Genomic DNA, 21,876 nt, shown 5'->3' with positions numbered 1-21,876 from the left:
AGAAATTAAAGAACTGCAGATGATGGAAATCAGAAATAGATGTTGGAAAAACTCGGCATGGCTGGCAGCATTGGCGGGGAGAAAGCAGAGTTAACATTTCAGGTTCAATGACCCTTCTGCATTATTCATTATTTTAAATAACATACTTCATATTATTCATTTTCCAGCAACAATCAATTTCTTTCATTTACTAATGGATTTTTTTCCCCTGGAAAGAGACTTTGAAATTAATGTGATGGATTGTTCCTTATGATTAAAATTTATTCATAGAATCCCTATAGATTGGAGGCAGGCCCATTTGGCCCATTGTCACACACCGACCCTCCAAAGAGCATCCTACCCAAACCCATGCCCTCCTATCCTATCTTTGTAACCCCACATTTCCCTGTGGACTCTATGGGTAATTGAGCACAGCAAATCCACCAAGCCTGCACCTCTTTGGTCCACATGGATTTCCTCCCACAGTCTCAGGGTGATTGTGCAAACTCCACACCAACGGACATCTAAGGGTGGAATCAAACCCTGTCCCTGGCACTGTGAGGCAGCTGTACTAACCATTGTGCCACCACGCCAGTCATAGAATACTTTTTAAAACATCAGTTTGGTAATATCTTGAACAGTTGTTCACTTGACAGAAACAAATATACTTTATATCCAAATCAGCACTATAGGATGTGACAACTACTTAAGTCAAGGTGCACATTAGAGAATAAGAGCAGAAGTAGGACATTTTGATCACTTAATCTCCACTGCCACAATGAGATTATGACTGATCTGATAATCCTCAATTCCACTTTTCTGCTTTTTCCTCGAGGCTCTGACTAATTTTGCTAGAAAGAAATTGTCTGTTTATGCAAGATTCTTACAGACAAACAGCCAGAATTTATATTGAGTTCAACAATTTTGGTACTTAGCGACCAATAAAACATTTTTCTCATCCAACAGATTCTGTTTCCTTTCCCAGATCACCATGAAAACTTGTGAAATATTCTCTTGGGACTCCCCCTGCTGTAACACTGAGACTGGATTTATGCCAGGTGTTTATGAGGGTTTTTTTTGTGGGTGGAAGGTGTAAAATAGTTCAAGTGGCAAGGAAACTTTCCACTCACCTCTGAGCTTGCCCGTAATAAACTAAGTGAATGAGAGTCAAACTCAGCTGCCTGCCAGTCATATATAAATAAGCAAGGGTCATTTAGCCTCATTAACAAGTCTCTTGACGTGATTAAAACATTGCTCATGCCAAAATATAGTTGGTGTAGGCAGTGAAGTGGCAGCGAGCAGACAGATTTTTAGGATGATGTGAGAAAAGGCAGGAAGAGAAAATCATTTTGAACGTGTTCTATGTGCATTGGTGGCACCCCACAAGTTAGCACCCACATCCTTATGTATTGTCTGCCTGATAGGAACAAGCCCCTCACTCTGCTCCCCGAATTTTAAGGTTGCTCCTCAGCCTAGGTCCTTATGGATCACCTTTCCAGGGAAGTCATGATCCAATTTAACCTCCTTCCTGCACTCCTAGTAGAATGTACCACCAAACTGCAGTGCAGCTCAAAGTGATGGAGTTGCCCACCAATTACTGGCAGCTCCCTAGATTGGGACTTCTGCCAATTAGGACAGCAGATCAGAAAATTTCACTTCCTGGGTTTTATATTGATTGATAGTTAAAATGTCCTCAGGTGCAGTTTGTAGATGGTAAAAACTTCGGCCACTGTGCATTTTTGTTGAAAGGAGTGAAACTTAATGTGGTGGATGTAGTGTCAATCAAGCGCACTGATATGTTCAGGGCGGTGTCAAGCTTCTTAAAAATTGCTGGAATTGCAGCCATCCAGCCATGAGAGGGGTATCCCACCACCTTCCTGACACACCTTTAAATGGGGGACAGACTTCCGGGATATGGGAATTAAGTTACTCGCCACAGGATTTCTTGTCTCTGATGTCCTCTTGCAGTTACAATGGTAATACCTAAGGCACTGGTAGTTGGGGATTTAATGATGGTGATGCCATTGAATGTTAAAGAGATGGCAAAATTACTGGAGGCAGTCATTGCTGGGCAGTGGTGTGGCTTATCAACTCAAGCCTAAATATTGACTTGATCTTATTGCATTTGAATATGGACTGCCTCAGTATGACAAGTTATGAATGATGCTGAATATTGTACAATCATCAGAATACATGTTACTTCTGACCTTATGATGAGGGAAGGTCATTGCTGATGCAACTGATGATGATTGGGTCTCGGATACCACCCTAAGGAATTCTGGCAGAGTTGCTATGGACTTGTGATGCCTGTCCTCCAATTGCCTGAATATCTTCTTTGGTGTCAGATATGACTCCAACCAATATTCCCTCTGATTGCCATTGACTCCAGTTTTGCTAAGTCTTCTTGCTGCCTCACTTGGTGAAATAGTGCCTTATTGTCAAAGTCTCACTTCATATGTGGAATTCAGTTCATGTTTCAAACAATGCTGTAATGAGAACAGGAGTTGAGTGGCCCTCATGGAGCCCAATCTGGATATCAGTGACCAAGTTACTGCTACTCAACTGCTGTTTGTTAGCATATTGAGAACACTTTCCATCACTTTACTGATGATTGAAAGTGGAGTTAGTCAATGAGTAGAGACAAGGCAATAATAGGCAATGTTGGATTTATCATGCTTTTTGTGTACGGGATATACTTTTGAATTTTCCACATTGTCAGGTAGGTGCTAGTGTTGTAGCCGTACTGGAATAGCTTGGATAGAGATGCAGCAAGTTCTGGAATACACGTCTTCAGTACTATTGCCAGACTGTTGTCAGGGCCTGTAGCCTGTAGAGGAGGAATTCCTGGAATGTATGTGGGATGGATTTCTTGACCATAATATGGAGGAAACAACCAGAGAGAAGGCCATCTTAGACTGGGTGCTGTGCAATGAGAAAGGAATTATTGCCAATCTAATTGTGCAAGGCCCCTTGGGGATGAGCGATCATAACTTGATAGAATTATTTTATCAGGATGGAGAGAGAGGTAGATTTGGAGACTAGGGTGCTGAATCTTAATAAAACAAACTGTAAAGATATGAGATGTGAGTTGGCCTTGATAGGGAAAGCTAAAGGGATGACAGTGATTGGCAATGGCAAACATTCAAGGAACGCATGGGGGAACTGCAACAACTGTTTATTCCTGCCTGGCACAAAAGCAAAATGGCTAAGAGGGCCAATGCGTGTCTTACAAAGAAAATTAGAGATAGTATCCGATCCAAGGAAGAAGCGTGCAGATTGGCCAAGGAAAATAAAATGCCTGAGGATTGGGAGCAGTTTAGAATTCAGCAAAGAAGGACAAAGGGATTGGAGAGGAAAGTGATAAGAAAGGGAGAATAGAGTATGAAAGTAAGCTTGTAGGGAACATAAAGACTGATACAAAGAGTTTCTATACGTATATGAAGAGGAAGAGATTGGTGAAGACAAATGTAGGTTCCCTACAGATGGAAATGGGTAAATGTACAATAAGGGATAAAGAAATGGCTGAGGAACTGAATACATAGAACATAGAACATGAGGGAACAGTACAGTACAGCACAGTACAGGCCCTTCGGCCCATGATGTTGTGCCGTGGAATATTCCTAATCCAAAAATAAAATAACCTAACCTACATTCCCCTCAATTCACTGCTGTCCATGTGCATGTCCAGCAGTCGCTTAAATGTCACTAATGACTCCGCTTCCACGACTACCGCTGGTAAACTATTCCATGCGCTCACAACTCTCTGGGTGAAGAAGCTTCCTCTGATGTCTCCTCTATACCTTCCTCCTAATACCTTAAAACTATGACCCCTCATGGCAGTCAATTCTGCCCTGGGGAAAAGTCTCTGGCTATTGACAAAAAATGACTGAGGGTGAGTATGAAGGAATTGATGGAAGTGAGTGCAGTTTAAGGAGGAGTTGTTCAAAGTAAAAAGAGAAAGGTGGGTGATGAACAGGAACTGGTGGGACCCTGTTGAATGAGGAATTGTGACTCTGAGACTGTCTTGGTGGCTGCATAGAGGAATTGCACATCTATTTATAAAGATAATGTGGAGGATGTGGTTTGAGAAAGTGTTGAATTCATGTGGAAAATCAGAAACATGGATGTCAGTTGGAAGGAAAGCTGTAGTAGAGGAAAAGAAGCAGTTGAGGTAGGAATGAATAATCTCAGTCAGTCAGAAATAGGCAATGGGTTGACCCATTGTTTAGCTTATGGTTCCGGAAAAGAGACAGAAATGGGCTGTTTGGGTGTCAATGAGTTTGGAGGCAGCTGGGAGAAGAAAGGAAGAGACCAGATATTTCAAAAAGGGAAAAAAAGTAAGTTAAGGGAGTATTGATGAGTGAGAATGGGAGTTAGTTGTGGCACGGTAGCTCAGTGGTTAGTACTGCTGCCTCACTGCACCAGGGCCCTGGGTTCAATGCCAGCCTTGGGTGACTGTCTTGTGTGGCGTTTGCTTCCCGTGTCTGCGTGGGTTTCGTCCGGGTGCCCTGGTTTCCTCCCACAAATCAAAGATGTGCAGGCTAGGTGGATTGGCCATGCTAAATTGCCTGTAGTGTTGAGGGATGTGTAGATTAGTTGAGTTAAAGAGGGAATGAGAGTTGGTGGGACTTATTCCACACTATAGTGATTCTGTGAAAGAGTGCATAAAATTAACAAATGTTTTGTTTTGGTCTTCACTACAAAGGATACAAAAAACATTCCAGCAATAGCAGTAATAAGGGGAGGCAAAGGAGAGAGGAACCTGGTTAAAATGCAATCACTAAGGAAGTGGTACACAGCAAATGATAGAGCTGCAGGCTGACAGGTCCCCAGGTCCTGACAGATTTCATCTTCGGTTCTTAAAGTAAGCAGGAAATCATGTTGTGAAAGGGAAATGAGAAAGTTGCAGACCGATATAGATAGGTCAACTGAGTGGGCAAATCTGGCAGGTGGTAAATAATGTGGGCAAATACTAAGTTGTTCACATTGGAAGGAAGAGCAAAAAAGCTGATTTTGGCTTAATCAGAGAATTACTGCAGATTTTGAGATGCAGGGTATCGTAGGGGTTCTGGGGCATGTGTCGCAAAGTTAGCACGCTGGTACAGCATGCAATCAAGAAGGCCATTGAGACACCAGTGTTTAATAGAAGATGAATTGAACATAAAAGTAAGGATGCTATGTTTCAATTATACTGGCAGGACCAGAAGCAACATGAGCGATAGCAAGAAAGTGGTGTCAGTTAGACTGGAATGAAATATTAGTAGGAAAAATTGTAACTTAGCAACAGAGTATGTTCAAAATGAGATGGCTTGGGTTCATTCTCTGAAAAGGAAAAGTAGGGACAAATGGAACCAACAAGCCCACACCTAACTCTCTGAAAAGCATCCACTCCCCAGAACAATCCCCCTACCCTATCCCCATAACCCTGCATTTCTGTGGAAGTGTCACTAGACCTGAAATGTTAACTCTGACTTTTCTTCATAGATGCTGCCAGACCTGCTGAGCTTTTCCAGAAACTTCTGTTTTTGTTCCTGTAACCCTGCATTTCCCATTACTAATGTACCTAACCTACACATCCCCTGAACACTATGGGCAATTTAGCATGGCCAATCCACCTAATTTGCACATCCTTGGACTGTGGAAAAAAACCAGAGCACCTGACAGAAAGCCACACAGACATAGGGAGAATGTGCAAACTTCACACATACAGTTACTCAAGGGTAGAACTGAACCTGGGTCCCTGGTGCTGTGAGGAAATAATACTAACCACTGAGCCACTGTGCCCTTAATCTCTTCAACAAGAAAAGTTTTCCTGATTTTCCCCTATGAGTTTTAAATGATGTGTTCGGAATCTTGCCATTGAATCTCATCTACCTTATTTCCACGCTTTGCAGCTTACTATTAACCTTACTGATGTTGATGCTATTTTCTTCAGAGCACAGTTGCTCATATCCATCCCCCACAAAGAAGAGAGTCGAATAGCTTGGACAGAGTGTTTCTCCACCATCGCTGACTTTCCCCAGGTGCTGTCAATGCACTAATGTTGCGTTGAGAGTTCCCTATCAATAAAGTACAAGTTCATCAACAGTGAAGGCTTCCATCCCATTAATACTCAGCTCATCTGTAACCATCGATGGTGGATGTGAGGCCATACCAGATATCCAGGGTGATGTCATTGCATATGAACTAAGTAACTCATAGGTTCCTGTCTTCTTCCTCAGGCCATACATGGATAGAAGGTGGCAGAAAACCTCTCCAAACATAGCTCATGGCACCTTTATAGAACTGTCAGACAGACACAGAATAAAGACTGCTGCTCATCCTTCCACTAGGATTATGATGGTACAAACCAAAAGTCTCCTGAAGATGAAGTTTTGACGCCTCGACCATTCTGGCACAGCCTTTTGGTATAGTCCTTATTGTATAGTCAGAAATGAGGTGCCACATCATTGCGCTTTCACAAATGGTAGATACAAAGGGAGAATTTCCTGGATACAGAAGAAATCAGGGATCAACAGTAATCTTCTTAGGAAGAAGAAGAATATGAGGATAGGATACTGACCAGGAGGGACCTCTAAGAGTGCATGATAGGGCAATGCATTGTTAATGTGAGAAGCTATGGAGAATCTAACTGATGCCTTCTTCCAGGATGAATAAGCTGGGTGTAGGCTTTATTTCATTGTGTAATTTTATGTTGTTTGTATACGGGCGGTTAGTTAGCTCAGTTGGCTAGACAGCTAGATTATGGTGCAACAGCATGCACTCAATTCCTGTACCATCTGAGGTTACTGTGATGATCACGCCTTCTCAAACTTGCCACTCAGGTCAAATTCACCACCAGCTGTCTCTCTCTCTCTCTCTCTGGATGGTGAGTCAAATGGTTTACTTCTGCTCCAAATTCGAAAACAGTTATATGTTCATAAAATCCTTACAAGATATGATGATTCTTGTCAGATAGTTTGGTGTTTGACAGCCAGATTATGGAACAGAGAGGCCTCCAGGTGTATCTTCTGTCATGGCTCAATTTCAAATTTTGTTTTCTCATACTTTTTCAGAAGCACCTGTACTACATTAACCTTTTTCTGATGAAGGGTCTAGGCCCGAAATGTCAGCTTTTGTGCTCCTAAGATGCTGCTGGGCCTGCTGTGTTCATTCAGCTCCACACTTTGTTATCTCGGATTCTCCAGCATCTGCAGTTCACATTATCTCTGTACTACATTGAAGGTGCTATATCAAAATTGTCATTTGTAAAGGAGGAAAACTGTATTAGAACCAATCAATGCTCACTTTTACACTTCTCTCAGAAACATTGCTTGATCCAAATAGAAACACTTTATCTGCTGCTGCCTTGTGCCATTATCCCTTTTCACACAGAATCACTGGGACCTTTAACTCTATCATGGCCTTTCACATTTTTTATTTGATGCCCTCTTTTTTCATTGGTTCGGCATTTGTTGATAAAAATGCTTCACTTTCAGCATCTTTCATTTTGTTGAAAGGACATTGACCTGTAACATTAACTTTGTTTCTCTCACATACTTGCTGTCTGACTAGCTTAGCATTCTGTTTACATTTTAAAATATCAAGAAGTTTGAAGACAGTGAGGCAGAAATAATTTACTGGGGAATAAAATGACTGCAAACAGTTTGGAGGTGTTTAGTTTCTTTTTAAAAGAGAGGAAGGGTTAAAGGTTATGAAAAGATCAGAAGGTGAAAGGTGAATGCTCGTTTTTAAAAACTTGTTCATTAGAATTGGGTATTGTTAATCAGGCCAGTATTTGATGTTCACTCCTGGCTGCCCTGGAGAAGTTAGTATTGAGCTGCCTTCTTTAATTGCTGCAGTTCTTGAGATGTAGAGCCACCCATTGTGCTGTTAGGGAAGGAGTTCAAGGATTTTGACCTACCAATAGGAAAGGGATGGTGATATAGTTCTAAGTTGGGTGGCGTGTGAATGGAGGGGACTTTGCAGGCTGTGGCATCCCCATGTATTTGTTGCCCTGGGTGGAGGAAATCAAGGATTTGGAAGATTTATGTCAAGGGAACCTTGGTGAGCTATGCATTATGCCATGTAGATGGTACACACTATTACCATTGTGTGTTTGAGGCGAAGGGAGTAAAAAGTGAAGGATGTGGATGGGGAGCCAATCAAGTGAATGGTGTTGAGCTTCTTGACTGTGTTTGGAGCAATACTCATTGAGGTAACTAGTAAACAGTCTCCCCAGTTATATTTAAAGAAGCCTTCAATATGCTGCACAACTGCAGGAGATTGATTTGAACAAGTGGTTCTAGTGGCTAAATTCGCAAAAAACCAATGGTTATTTTCTTGCAATAATAAGTACAGTGACCATAGAGCTACGCAAGCATCAGGCTTGAGGCTGCATGAGATGATACACTATTTAGATAGAAGGTTTTAAAATATGATTTCTATTCATTGATTGCATTGTAAAGATCTGTTCTGAGGCTATGTGCTGTTTGAAGGTCAAATAAATAAATAGAAGACACAGCACAACCAGAAATCAACTTTGATCATTCGACAAGATTCCCAGCATTTGTTATTTTTGAATAAATCCTCTATGATGAGTTTTGCAGTAATTGTGCTACAAATAATAAAATATTCTTATGAACCTTAAGATGTAAACGGTGTTAAGACCCTCAGCTAACCAAACAAAAATTAATTCAAGCTGGAAAGCCACCATTAAGGATTTTATATAGGAAAAGTAAATGCGTGATTTCAAGGCTTTATTTTAAAGTTTGCAACTCATAAGATGTTAAGTGAGTTATCTTTAGTTGCCACACTTTGATCAGATAACCTTGCACTGGATCACAAAGAATGAACGTTCTTCAATTACCACATGTATGATAATCCACTGTGAGAAACAAAATCAGGGGCATTTGAAAATGAACTTTGCATGTGAATGTGCAGTAATTATAATCAAAAACAGAGAAAATCTATGGACTTAAAAAGATGAGATATTAAAAACAATGAATTGAGTTAACATTCAATTGGCCAGATTTGAAAACTTGCTTGGATAACCTGAGAGATTTAGTACTCAAATATATTGTGATATCTTTAATATTACTTAATTCGTTTTGTCTATGACAAATCATAATTGATTCATTAATACACAAATAATTTTTGATTGCAAACTGAACTGAAAGCCAATGACAGAATTGTTTGCTTACCTATGATGAACAGAATTTCCACTGAAATGTCACTAACTGTTGTGCTTCTTGCTGAAGGCAAGTTTTCATCGATTCCAATAAAACAAACATTATATGGTACAGTCACAGCAACATAAAACGTTGCCAATAATATTAGCCAGTCCCATAATGCTTTAAAAGTGCTGTAATGCAAAAGGATGAATTTTGACTTTTTTGCATCTGCAACCTTGTATTCTGGTAGTGCTGGTTGGCTCCTAAACACATTCTGTAGAGGAATAACATTTTTAAAAGTAAATATTAGACTTCACATATTGCAATTTATTAATAATTGAATTATAAATATTTCTACTTCTTCTATGTAAAACTATTATATCAATTAGCACCTCTTCACATTGTTCAAAGTGTAACATGAAAATAATTTTCCATAAACTTCTCGCTGCAAAATTTAAAGGAAGTTAAAATGTTATTACAAGTTCACAGATTCTTAGACTTCTGATGAGCTGAATCATTATTATCAGATCATAATTGGACAAATTATATACAGTTCTAACAGGAAACAGTTGAGTTTGAGCATTTAGATATTATGGGGCTAAATATTCCTAGTCTGTAGCCACTTGTCATAACACTAGGGAAAAATGAGCTGGGCTATAGTTACATTGAGAGAGATGGGGATGGCTGAAATGCCCTGGATTTATTCTACTAGACTTGCGGCCTGTGCACTAAAGATTAATGTGGGCGCAACCTACCCATGCACAAATTAAATAAACTCTCACTGAACTTGCATGTTTCAGCACACTCAACATTCCTGAGCTGCTGATGAGTGAATTCATAGTGTATTGGCATGTATCACCCACACACTTAAAATTCAAGTATGGGCTGTACATGATTGATTGAGGTTAAATTCAGAAATAGAATCAGTGCATATATCCAAATTTCTGACATGTCTACAGGTAGACAAACTTGTTGGTGAGAACAGTAAGTCAAGTCGGGATCTATTTTACTTTTAGATCTTGACCAGGAGTTTAGTTCTGATGAAAGATAATTGACCCATATGGTTTCAGAGATAGTAGGCACTGCAGATGCTGGAGAATCTGAGATAACAAGGTGTAGAGCTGGATGAACACAGCAGGCCAAGCAGCATCATTTTCTCGAGAAGGGTCTAAGTCCAAAACGTCAGCCTTCCTGGTCCTCTGATGCTGCTTGGCCTGCTGTGCTCATCCAGCTCTACACCTCGTTATCTCTGTTGACCCATAAGTTTATTCTGTTTCTCTCCAATGATGCTGCCAGGCTCGCTGGCTATTTCCACCATGATCTGACTTATTTGTGAGTTTGGCCCATTATTCTTCAATTCCTGGGGGATATATTTCAGCAATAATTTAATATTTAGCCAACAGCTTCAGAATGACCTTTGTGATGATTCTCGTGAAGATGTTGACAATCATTTTGGTGCAATAGGGGCTGATTTCCTAAGATTCATTCAAAAGACGTACAAGTAGGATTTCTCTTGATAATCCACAGTAATTTCAGTTTGAGGATGGTGGAAACAGGAGAGAAACATTATAAATGGTAAAAATAGGTCTCAGTTTAAGAGTGTGGCGTAGGTCACTTACGGTTGTGATGAGGCGAAATTTCTTCACCTGGAGAATAGTGAATAGAATTCACTGCCACAGAAAACAATTAAGGCCAAAACATTGAATGTTTTCAAGAGGGAGATAAATATCGCTATTAGGGCTAATGGCAACAAAGGGAGAAAGTGGGAACAAGGTAATGAGTTGGATGATTAGCCATGTTCATGATGAAAGGTGGAGCAGGCTTAAAGGGCCCAATGGCCTTCTTCTGGTCTTATGTTTTTTTTTCTAAAATGTATAAACGGTAATTTCACTAAGATTTTCACCAATCTTCAGTTACAGTGAGAGATGAGGGAACCTCCAACCAATATGCCCTGTCACCAACCTCTACTCCATGGAAATCCTTCTCCATTTCTCAAGAAGTGTATAATGAGTTTCATCACAAAATTAGTCAGCTTCTGACATTGAGCACAGCAGTTTGCTTTTTTGCCATTGAGACAATTCACCCAAATAAAAATAAACACATTCTGATCAATATAACTTTGTAATAAATGTTTGTTGAAATTAAAATTAGCCTATCGTGGTGGAAAACAAACTTTCAAGCCTTTTGAGTGGTTAAGAAATATTACTGCCTTGCCTAAACCTTTGAAGAGAACAAAGAACAAAGAATAATGCAGCACAGGAACAAGCCCTTCAGCTCTTCAAGCCTGTGCTGACAGATTTTGCTGTTCCATACTAAAGCCGTCTTCTGTCACAGGATCCATATCCCTCTATTCCCTTTCTATTTGTGTATCCGTCCAGGTGCATGTTGAAGGGGTGAGTAACATGAAAAAACAACTAGGTTATCAGGTACAATGAGAGCTGCAGATGCTGGAGAATCCGAGATAACAAAGTGTGGAGCTGGATGAACACAGCAGGCCAAGCATCATCTCAGGAGAACAAAAGCTGACGTTTCGGGCCTAGACTCTTCATCAGAAAAGGGGGATGGGGAGAGGGTTCTGAAATAAATAGGGAGAGAGGGGAAGGCGGATCAAAGATGGATAGAGGAGAAGATAGATGGAGAGGAGACAGACAAGTTAAAGAGGCGGCGATGGAGCCTGTAGAGGTGAATGTAGGTGGGGAGGTAGGGAGGGGATAGGTCAGTCTGGGGAGGACGGTATCAGGTGATAGGTGAATTTAAATGTGGAACACCTCCCTATAGCCAATCAACATGCAAAAGATTTAAGAGGGTAGGCAATAATTTTCAAATTGTTACTTCTAACTTTAAAATGCAAACATAGTTCAGCAATAAATTATGAGCCATTGCCTTAGGTTCAGAGTTGTGATTTGGACAGATGTATCAATGTATGCACATTTACTTGTGGTATGAATACAATGCTTAAAAAAAGGGCTCAAACTCCTATTGTATCTACTCCTGGTTCAGAACAGTAACATCGACTGTAAACATATAGTGTGAGCACACAGTGAGGTGACACTAGCATAGTAATTATGATGTTGGAAAAGTACTTCATTGGACTAGCTATCTAACAGGTTGCATGCTCAACATCTCCCACTTCTGTTTGAAAATTGAGTTCAGTTTGAATTCAAACAATTTCTAAAGTTAACCATTAAACTGTTGGATTATCATAAAATCTGAACTGTTTCATTAATTAATGACACATTTGTCACTTCAATTTCAGACTAATCTGATGTTGCTCATTCAACTACTTAGTCATATTAAAATAAAAGGAACAGCTTTGTTGGAGCCTTATAAGACAAACAGCATGGATTTAGAAACTCAGAAAGTGGTCAATGACTGCTGGTCTCAGCAAATGCCACCTCCCATGATTGAGTTCTTTCAAAAAAATTGTCTTGATTTACATTAATGAATCATGGGCCAGAAGTGTGGAATTTTAATTAAGGACTCAAGTGTCCAGCACAGAACATAAGAATCTTCACCTGAGAAGGCCACAACTTTGGTCAAGTCTCTTCAAATTTCAGAATTACCATTCTGGTAAATGTATTATAATCATTATTGGAATGACACTTTTTAATATCCAGCACACCACACTGCAAAATTAGGATCAGAATTTCCCCCGCAGGACTTTAAGCATGCCATGAATATACCAATGAGGTAAAAACACACTAGTTACTCAAAGGATCTCAATACTTCTTCCATTTAAAGCCACCAGGCACCCACCCCAAACAAACCTCACTTCCTTTAGCTCCCTACTGTCAGGCTGAGTCATCAAATACCTTGCTTAATTTTGTCCAAATCAGCCACAAGTTTGACAAATAAAGAGGATTTGTGAAATCCTCATTCTTACATTTATCATGATCTTTTACCACAAGTTCATTAAACTTGCAAGGGAAACCACTGAATCTGAGTGATTCAGCAGTTTTGTGGTAGTATAAAGTGTTACCCTCTATAGGTACATGTTATTGATCTTCTGAAAGAACAAATATCCAATTTAAATAAATATAATCTGTTGACCATTCTGCAAGTTGCTTTTTATGTATGGTCAGCAAAGTAGCAATAACCACCCACCCCACCCCTCCCCCTCCCACCCCAGAGGTAGTAAACAAAATAGTGACTCTTCAAACAAAAAAACATACTTAGATCAGCTCAAATCAGTGGAGCTAATCTGCTAGGTCAATTTATGAATTGCCGAGTCTGTATGCTCAAAATAAGTTAGAGGTTTCTACTGGGATCTAGCTATTAATATCTGAGCTAAACAAGCAGCTGCTGAGCAAACTGTTTTTAGGAAGGTCTGAGTTTATGGGCAGCATAACAATTTAGTGAACTTGACAATTCTGACAAGTACATGAGCAGAATACGGTACACTGTTATATGGGCTCTTGACTATAATTCTAGTACAATATTGTATCAATTACAAGACTTGCTTGGTTTAGCAGCCGGGTAAATTTCAAGTTTACTCGAATTCTTCATGTACTTACATTATTAATCTTCAGCTTGCTTTTCTCTTGTTTTTGTAGGTGACCAGAGATGTGATAAAGGACGGCTCGACTTCGTCGACGAGCTGAACTGAAGTGTGTTCCTGCTTTCCCTCTTCCTTTGTATTTTTCTATTTATGAAATCAAATATTTCATTGGTTGACTGACCTTCATAAAACTTTTTTTTAAATCAGCTCCAGAAAGGCTCATTCTTGTGTGTACATTGGAACATTCCCTCATTTGGATTAAGTGTAACTCAACAAAATTTAATTAGAATTTGAGCTGACTTAAAACATATTGATTAACCTATAATCTGAATCGTGTCTAAAAGCCAACAATATCAGCAAATATTTTTCAGGAAATTTAATGAGCACAAAATTTGACACAAAATACTTAACTTCTTTCAAATTTAGCAGAGGACATGTAAACCTTACTGACTCTTATCAGGCAGCCAATAAAGGATTCATTGGGCTCTTCATATTTTAGCCAGTACACAAACTAATTACGTACAAAGGGGCAGTTAATCTCTGGCTCCATGTTAATGGACTAATTTTAACTGTTGGATTTGTTCCAAAAATTCTGCTTGAAGATCATTATTTGTGACTTTGAAGGTCTGTTAATACTTGTTAGCTACATAACAAGGCATCACTCAAAAATGAAACATGCAAATCTAAGACTTAAACCTGGAGTTAACTCATTGCCACGTTGTTATTTTCATCTAAAATGTTTTTTTCAAAGCTAGCTCGAGGCTGCTGACAGGTTGTATAAAAGCAGAGTAGGGTGCATTGCAGAAAAACAGACTTGTTAGTGAACTCTACATGATAGGTTTAAGGGAAGAACTTGCATTAATCTAACACCTTATCCCAGGATGTCCCAAAACTTTACATACATACAAACACTTCTTCAACTATAGCGACTTTTGTTAGGCATCAAAGTCCTTTGATGTTTTGGACAAGGGAAAGCAGGAGGTGTTCCGGTGATTTTGGAAGGTAAGTATACTGGTTGCCAACCATGGTCAGTATTCAAGTGAAATGTCAGGTAGGTAAGGTAGCGGGGGGTGAAGCTGGTGGGAGTTATTTCTGCTTAATAGTCACAGTTACATTTTGAGGCATTTAGAGGCTTGATAAACACAGCTTGTTGGAAACAATCAAGGAATTTGTGGTTGCAAAACAGTCAGAGTGGAAGGGGGCCTTTCAGTAAAGACTCCCACAGAGAGACTGTTCTGCTGGAGTCAGGAGTTAACAACGATTTTCAATGGAGGAATTGACCAGTAAGCAAGGTCACTAAAATTCAAGTTGGACGGGATGGTGCACGGATGCTGAATGGCTCTTATGACTTACATTGACTCATTTGAAGGAGTTTAAAAATGCTCCAGTGACCTGTTTCGCACTGTGGCTGCTGTGGGATGAGAGATGAAAGGGATTGCAATTTGAAATAATTCAGTCAATTTGCTCAGATCAGTGTGTCCTTTGTAATCTTTAGGCCTATTCTTGAAAAAAAACTTGCGAGGGAAGGGTTTTCTTATTACTGGAAGTTGACCCAAAATTTGGGCAAACAGCGTTTTAGTATACAATATTCCCAATGTAAACAGTTAAAGGTTCATAAATATTTTGTCCGCTCTTTCAATGTCATTTTGTGTCAATCAATGCAGCTATTGCTGACTCGTCTTCAAATTACTACATACCATAAACTGTATTGGTTGAGAGTTTGTAACAACTGTTCTTTTGCTGCAGCCACAGTAGTTTTTTGCCAATATTCTTTAAAGTCTCTGGAGTATTTTAAATTCATCCATTATTTCATCTCCATTCAGCTGCATGTGCAGATAAAACATCACCTGGGACTTATTGTATACATAGCACTAATAGGTTGAATTGTTTCCCATGCACCAAATTCCTGCACTTGGTCAGAACAATATCAGCACCAGCTGCCTCAGTCCCTCAGTCTGCCAATTCTTGTAATCCACGCAGAGACCTGGCTTCTTTTTGGCTGTTAATTAAAGGAAGATGCAACCTCAAGTTTGTCCCATTTTATGTTAACACTTCTGTAATTTCATTGTACATGGTGTGCCATTTTTGTAGTTTTGCTGAGAGTTTTATAGAAATAATTTTAAAAAGTTTGAAAATGAGGCAAGTGACTTCACCACATCTGTCAGTACGAACTCTTTCATTAGAGCTAGCCTTTAAAAATCTGTTTAATTTCCTTTATCCCATATTCTTTATTGAACGAATAAGCTCAAAGATATGTAGAGTCATAGGAATTTTGAGGCTTAACATTGAACTTTTTAATTTTAAGTGAAATTTTGTCCAATAACATAAAGCAGATGCCACAGTGCAGGTTACAGAAAAAGGAACAGTGTTATACCACAGCAATCATACTGTACTGTTAAATTAATTGAAAAGAGCATGTACAATAAAATTTGATTAGTCATTTGGTAGCACAAAACAGATTTTGTTAAATTTTCATTTTTCACCCATCAGGACAATTCACAAAAATACAAATTCAGACAAAACCAATGTTAAATACCATATGAGAGGTCACATTCATTGATTGGCATGTTGATTCTGAAAGGTAGGAACATTGGCATAGCGAATGCACCATTTGGAAATACTGCCAGGCTTTTGTTTAAATTTTAAACATGATAGCTTGGCTCCGATTAGTCAGGACATTGCCCTGAAAAATGAACCAGCAAATGATTATCACCTATTCTATAGAGTTGAGAGAGTCACAGTGCACGTGCATATTTTTTCTGTCTACAATGAGCAGAGCCCTGTACATTAATATTTGCAGGTTCCTGTGTATGCAGCACTTTACTGTGAACTAGACCAATAATCCCAAATTGGTTGTCTGCGTAATCACAGAGTCATATGGCATGGACACATGCCCCTCAGTCTAACTCATCCACGCTGACCAGGCTTCCTAAACTGAACTAGTCCCAGTGGCCTGCGGTTGGCCCATTTCTCTTTAGCCTTTCCCATCCACATACCCGTCAAAATGTCTTTTGAATGTTGTAACTGTACTTGCATCGATCACATCTCCTGGCAGCTTGTTCCATATACGTACCACACTCTGCGTGAAAATGTTGCCCCTCCAGGCCATTTTAAACCTTTCTCCTCTCAACCTAAATCTTTGCCCTCTAGTTTTGGACTCTCCTACACTGGGGAAAAGACGCTGGCTATTCTTTGCACACTTAGGATTATGCTATAAATTTTGCCCAGTTGTGGGATAACACCCAATGTTGGACACTGGGTTGTGGATCTTGCATGCAAGGGCCAGTTGGGAGTAAATACCTCGTATGTTATTACAGCAATAATGAAATAAATTCTTAACCAGTGGTTAGTACAAAAATTTCAACGATTAACCAGAGTCTCCATGTCTCCATTGTAAAATCATTTAAAATCAATTTAATCCCTGAAGGTTACAGTATCCAGGGCTTGAATTTTGTCTTCTAGCCCCAAGTCACCAATTGACAACAGCACAGCAGATTGACTTTAATCCACAGTATCTAAGGAACTTGAATCTGTCACAACAAAAACAAAGTTGCTGGAAAAGCTCAGCAGGTCTGGCAGCATCTGTGAAGGAGAAAACAGAATTAACGTTTCAGGTCCAGTGACTCTTCTGAGGTTTTTTTGTTCTTTTGGTTTTTACCCGAATCTGTCATTTGGTCTGAGAGACACATGGTCATCAGTCCAATGTCACATTGCCAGGGAGATAACATGCGACCTCAACAGTTGCATTCTACTTGGCTTGTTTGTGACGGACAAGAGGAGAAGTGAGAATTCATAGGACAGTGATCACTACTGGTCTCAGCACTCTATTAGTTTTAATAACAAACTACTAAGCTCCCAGTGGCCATTCGCAAACCACATTCAATAATCACACAACGACCATTCAGTCACACACCGTGACCATTCACTAACCTCATAGTGACTGTTCATCAATCTCATCATGACCATCCACTGACCTCACAGTGACTACCCACCAACCAAACACTGACTATCCATAGTGACATTCTACCAACATTGGTAACCATCCACAAATTTAAACATAACTGAGTCAAGATGAATGCTGAACATGAAATGAGTTCGTCCATGAACAAAGAGCAACAGGAGGCAATTAGGCCCTTCAAGACTGCTCCACCATTTGATGTGAGCACCCCTAGATTTTTCAAGATTCAATTTTTAACTATCTCCTGTTTCAAACCATTTAGGCAGTCACTCAGGTGTTAATTCCAATTCTGACACCATTTAGCATTTCAAGTTCACAAATGAGAAACGCTTCAAAGTAAATATGTTATTTTCTAGGGAACCATCTTAAGCTGATGCTGTGTTGTGTTTATCCTCTCCTTGCATTTGCTCATAAAATAAGTATCAGGACACCACTCACACAACAAGAACGATTGATTAGTAGTGGTATTACAAACTTAAAGAGCTGGTATATGTCTGAGTTGTTAGTTTCCTCAGAACAAATTATGAATAAATCTGAATTGTATGATTCATCATATCATTTCCCTAGAAGTGATGTATGCAGAAAACATTATGTCATCCAGTTGAAGATATACTATATTTCCATTTCTTAAAATAACTAACTTCCTTTTAACAATAATCATAATTATATGCTTACTTTAACATTACAGAGTTGTAGCAGCCTGCTGGTTGCTAAAACACAGATCGGCAACAACTTGACTGAACAGCAAGGGATGCTGGGTACATTGGCTAAGTGAACTCTGAAATCACAAAATCCACACACCAGACACAGTGCAAACACAGCAGCCAGGTGCTAATGACATTAGCATAATGTAAAGGGCAACAGATTGTCCGCACAGACACCCCTAACATCTTACCCACTAAACAAAGGGGTTAGCAAGAACTGCAGATGCTAGAACATAGAACATAGAACATAGAACCTTACAGCACAGTACAGGCCCTTTGGCCCACAATGTTGTGCCGAACTATTCCCCTAATCCTAAAGTCTATCTAACCTCCACCCCTACCTTATGCTGGAGTTGACTCTGGGCAGCCTAGACAGAAACGCACTGGGTCCTGCTACACAAAGTAACTTTGACGGTAGCATGACATCTAAATGTTTGACTCTTCTTTCGAATGATTACGTGATATCCTCTGATTGATCAGAACTACAGACAGTTGCAGAAAACCATCTAAAAGGTGTAAAAACAAAGTTCACCTGCAGACTTCACTCTTATAACCTCTCTTTGAACTGCTATTGGAATTGTCTGAGGCCTCCTGAGGAGAAAAGGATGGCAAGAGGCAGAGACCAGCTGACCATCCAGAGTCAGAGAGAGAGAGAGAGAGAGTGAGGAGAAAGCAGACCCAGAGACAGATGCACAGAGAAAGCAATTATGTAAATTTATGAGAGATTCGGGAAGAATTGTAATTGTAAGTGGCCAAATAGGATCAGGGATGTTATGTTTAGTGTTAAAAGTTATTGTAATATTGTTTCTAATAATGTGGGAATGTTTTGCTTTGGTACTGGCTTGTGTTCATATTGATTTGACCACATTGGTACCGTGGGACACATTCTGGTCAGAGTTGTTTAGACAGGAACCAGGCATCAGAGTTATGGGTTAAAAACACACATAAGCCCGAATCTTTGCATTAGGGAAAACGGCAACAGAAACATAAATCTAAATGTTACCCCTCCAGAGCTGACCGCTTCCATTTTTAAAGGTGGAGTGGGCAGAATTGGAGGGATTCTAATTTGCACATGGCTTATTTACAGAGACAGCTATACATATTGAAGTGCAGTTTCCACAGTCAGAACTGATTTTTACCAGTGCAGTGACAAAGATATAACTCATATGCTTTAAACCTGGTAGAAGTTTTAAAGCTACATGATTTCTTCAGAGAGGTTTGGTACCATTTTGGAGAAGTAAAGCATCATTTTGCATACTTTGCTGACCCATCTTTTGGGGAGGTCAGAGCCATTTGGATTTGTCAAAAGTACACATGAATGTGCATTAAATTGGAACTGTCAAGGAGGGTGAAACTGTCAAGAAGACTGTTCGGAGAACTACAAACAACTTCCAAGAGAACTGTCAAGCTGTCAAGGCATTTGCTAATCTTTTGTTGTCTAAATATTTGAAAGTCTGCAGTTTTTTTTAAGAAAGCCGGTGCTTGTAATTTCAGTCTGTCTGTTGACATCGGCTTAAGGGTTTTTATGATATAAGTGGATGCTACATGACTAATTTCAAAAGTTCTTTTGAATCTTTTTGGTCTTCTTTGAACCCCAATGGGTTGAGCAAGTGTTGATCCTTCATTTCCAATGGTTAAACAACTCTTAATGAGTGTCTTTTCTAACTCAGATACACTTTGCAGCAATAAAGCAGAATTCTGTGGATTGTTGCAATAGTTTTACATCAAATTGTAGGTCAGCCATTTTATAACTTAAGCCTAGGAATTTTGTGGATTTTTTTTAACTGTTTTGCTGTTGTACCAATCAGGATTTGAACATTTTAAACACGCTGCAGTGTGCCAATTGCTTACAGTTCTACTCATCACAGCATTTTTCATGCTACGACAGCATTTGTGATGAAGGGCATTGATGCTGCTTGTGTGTGCTTCTGATACCCACAAAAAATGGAATGAGGTGAGAATATACCATAATTCTCGACAAATCAAATTGTGGCGTCATAAACATTCCTAGCTTTGCCAACTCTTGATTTTGACTGTCATTTTTGGATCACTATTTGGCATGATTTCCATGGTGTTTCAGAATTTCCTGCACATAATTGACCTGCTTGTAATTTGCTATATGCTCTTCCTGACTGTGCATTGCCCTGTGCTGAATCTTTCAATGCTCCGTTGCTGCCCATTGAGCTCACAGATAGTGCACTCTTCATCTTCACTTAGTGACCATGCACTGAGCAATTTTAAACTTCAGAACATTTCTGCTTACCAGCTTCTTTCATCTGCACCGGGTGATGATGTGCTTAAAAATGGAAACCCCATCACTGGCATCATATTTTGTTTTTGTTCAAATTGTACATATTTATCAGGTAGAAATATAGAAGATAGGAGCAGGAGGAGGCTATTTGGCCCTTCAAAATACTGCACCATTCATCATGATCATGGCTGATCGTTCAACTCAATAGCCTAATTCTGCTTTCTCCCTCTAAACCTTGATCCCATTCACCCCAAGTGCGATATCTGGCCATTTCTTGAATACATTCAATGCTTTGGCATCAACTACTTCCTGCGGTAATGAATTCCACAGGCTCACCACACTTTGGGTGAAGAACTGTCTCCTCATCTCCGTATTAAATGGTCTACCCCGAATCCTCCGACTTCCAGGCACCAATCATGCATAATGAATTGGTAATCATGAAAATATACAAGTTCATTTATTAGGGATTTGAGATGTTGGAAGTGGTATGACACAGTTGTAGAACTTCTACACATGTCTGAATTCAAAACAGAGCATGATAGGTGAATGACACGATACTTGTGCATTTCCCCCTCTGGTGTGATGCATATGAAGAATGGAACTACACTCACTTAAAGATGAAAAATTGCTATTGTCCTGGAGGCTGATAGAGCTACTTTCTCATTAGATACGCGTGACTGGTGGCGAATTTAATCTGAAGGTCACCATTCCTCAGATGCAGGGCTAGGTTGAGAAGGTGGGACTTTCGTGGTAACCTCAGTAATATGATACATTGTAGATCTCAATTACTTTTATGTCCCATGAACTAGTCACAGCATTTTCCATACTTAATTACTGATGCAAAAATTCAACATTGACACAAATATCGTGGCCCCTTTTGAAGATTGTCAGTCAACTAGAAATTGTTACAAATGTTCATGACATGCTTTAACACATGGAAGTCTTGAGATAAGACCCGTTATGGTCACTGTCCTTTTTATTAACACTTCAGGTTGCTTAGATATTGCAGCTGGTGCTGAGACAGGGATTAAATACATAAGCAAATTTTATCACTGATTCTCCAAGCCACTTGTCCATCTATAGTTATGCTTCGATGGAAAACACTTTTTCTTTCTGTTTGCAGCAAATGTTTTCTTGAAGTGTACATAATTGATCTTGATGTTAAAACAGAACAAAAAGGTACCATGTGTTGCAAAATAATCAGATGTCACACACCTCAGCTAGAGTGAAGGGTGTGCATATTTGTGAACCATACTGAGCATGGTGGCAATTAAACATGTGGCACATTGACCCAAAAGGACAAGCAATGCTTACTTGTGTGTACATGATAAAAT

The 21,876-nt window shown here is 39.5% G+C and overlaps 1 protein-coding gene across 1 annotated transcript in view; it reads right to left on the bottom strand.

The window, feature by feature from the left end:
• kcnh8 (potassium voltage-gated channel, subfamily H (eag-related), member 8) overlaps positions 1–21,876 on the bottom strand; it is a 381,437-nt gene that overhangs the window by 178,222 nt on the left and 181,339 nt on the right. Inside the window, exons 4-5 of the mRNA XM_048548228.2 lie at positions 13,646–13,773; positions 9,162–9,405 (exon numbers count right to left, since the gene is read on the bottom strand). Coding sequence (XP_048404185.1) covers positions 9,162–9,405; positions 13,646–13,773 — 372 coding nt within the window. The remainder of the gene's footprint in view (positions 1–9,161; positions 9,406–13,645; positions 13,774–21,876) is intronic.

This window comes from Stegostoma tigrinum, chromosome 2 (genome assembly GCF_030684315.1).
Source record: "Stegostoma tigrinum isolate sSteTig4 chromosome 2, sSteTig4.hap1, whole genome shotgun sequence".
NCBI lineage: Eukaryota > Metazoa > Chordata > Chondrichthyes > Orectolobiformes > Stegostomatidae > Stegostoma > Stegostoma tigrinum.
The sequence above is the reverse complement of the archived record's forward strand: the minus strand, read 5'-3'. Positions and strand labels throughout refer to the sequence as shown.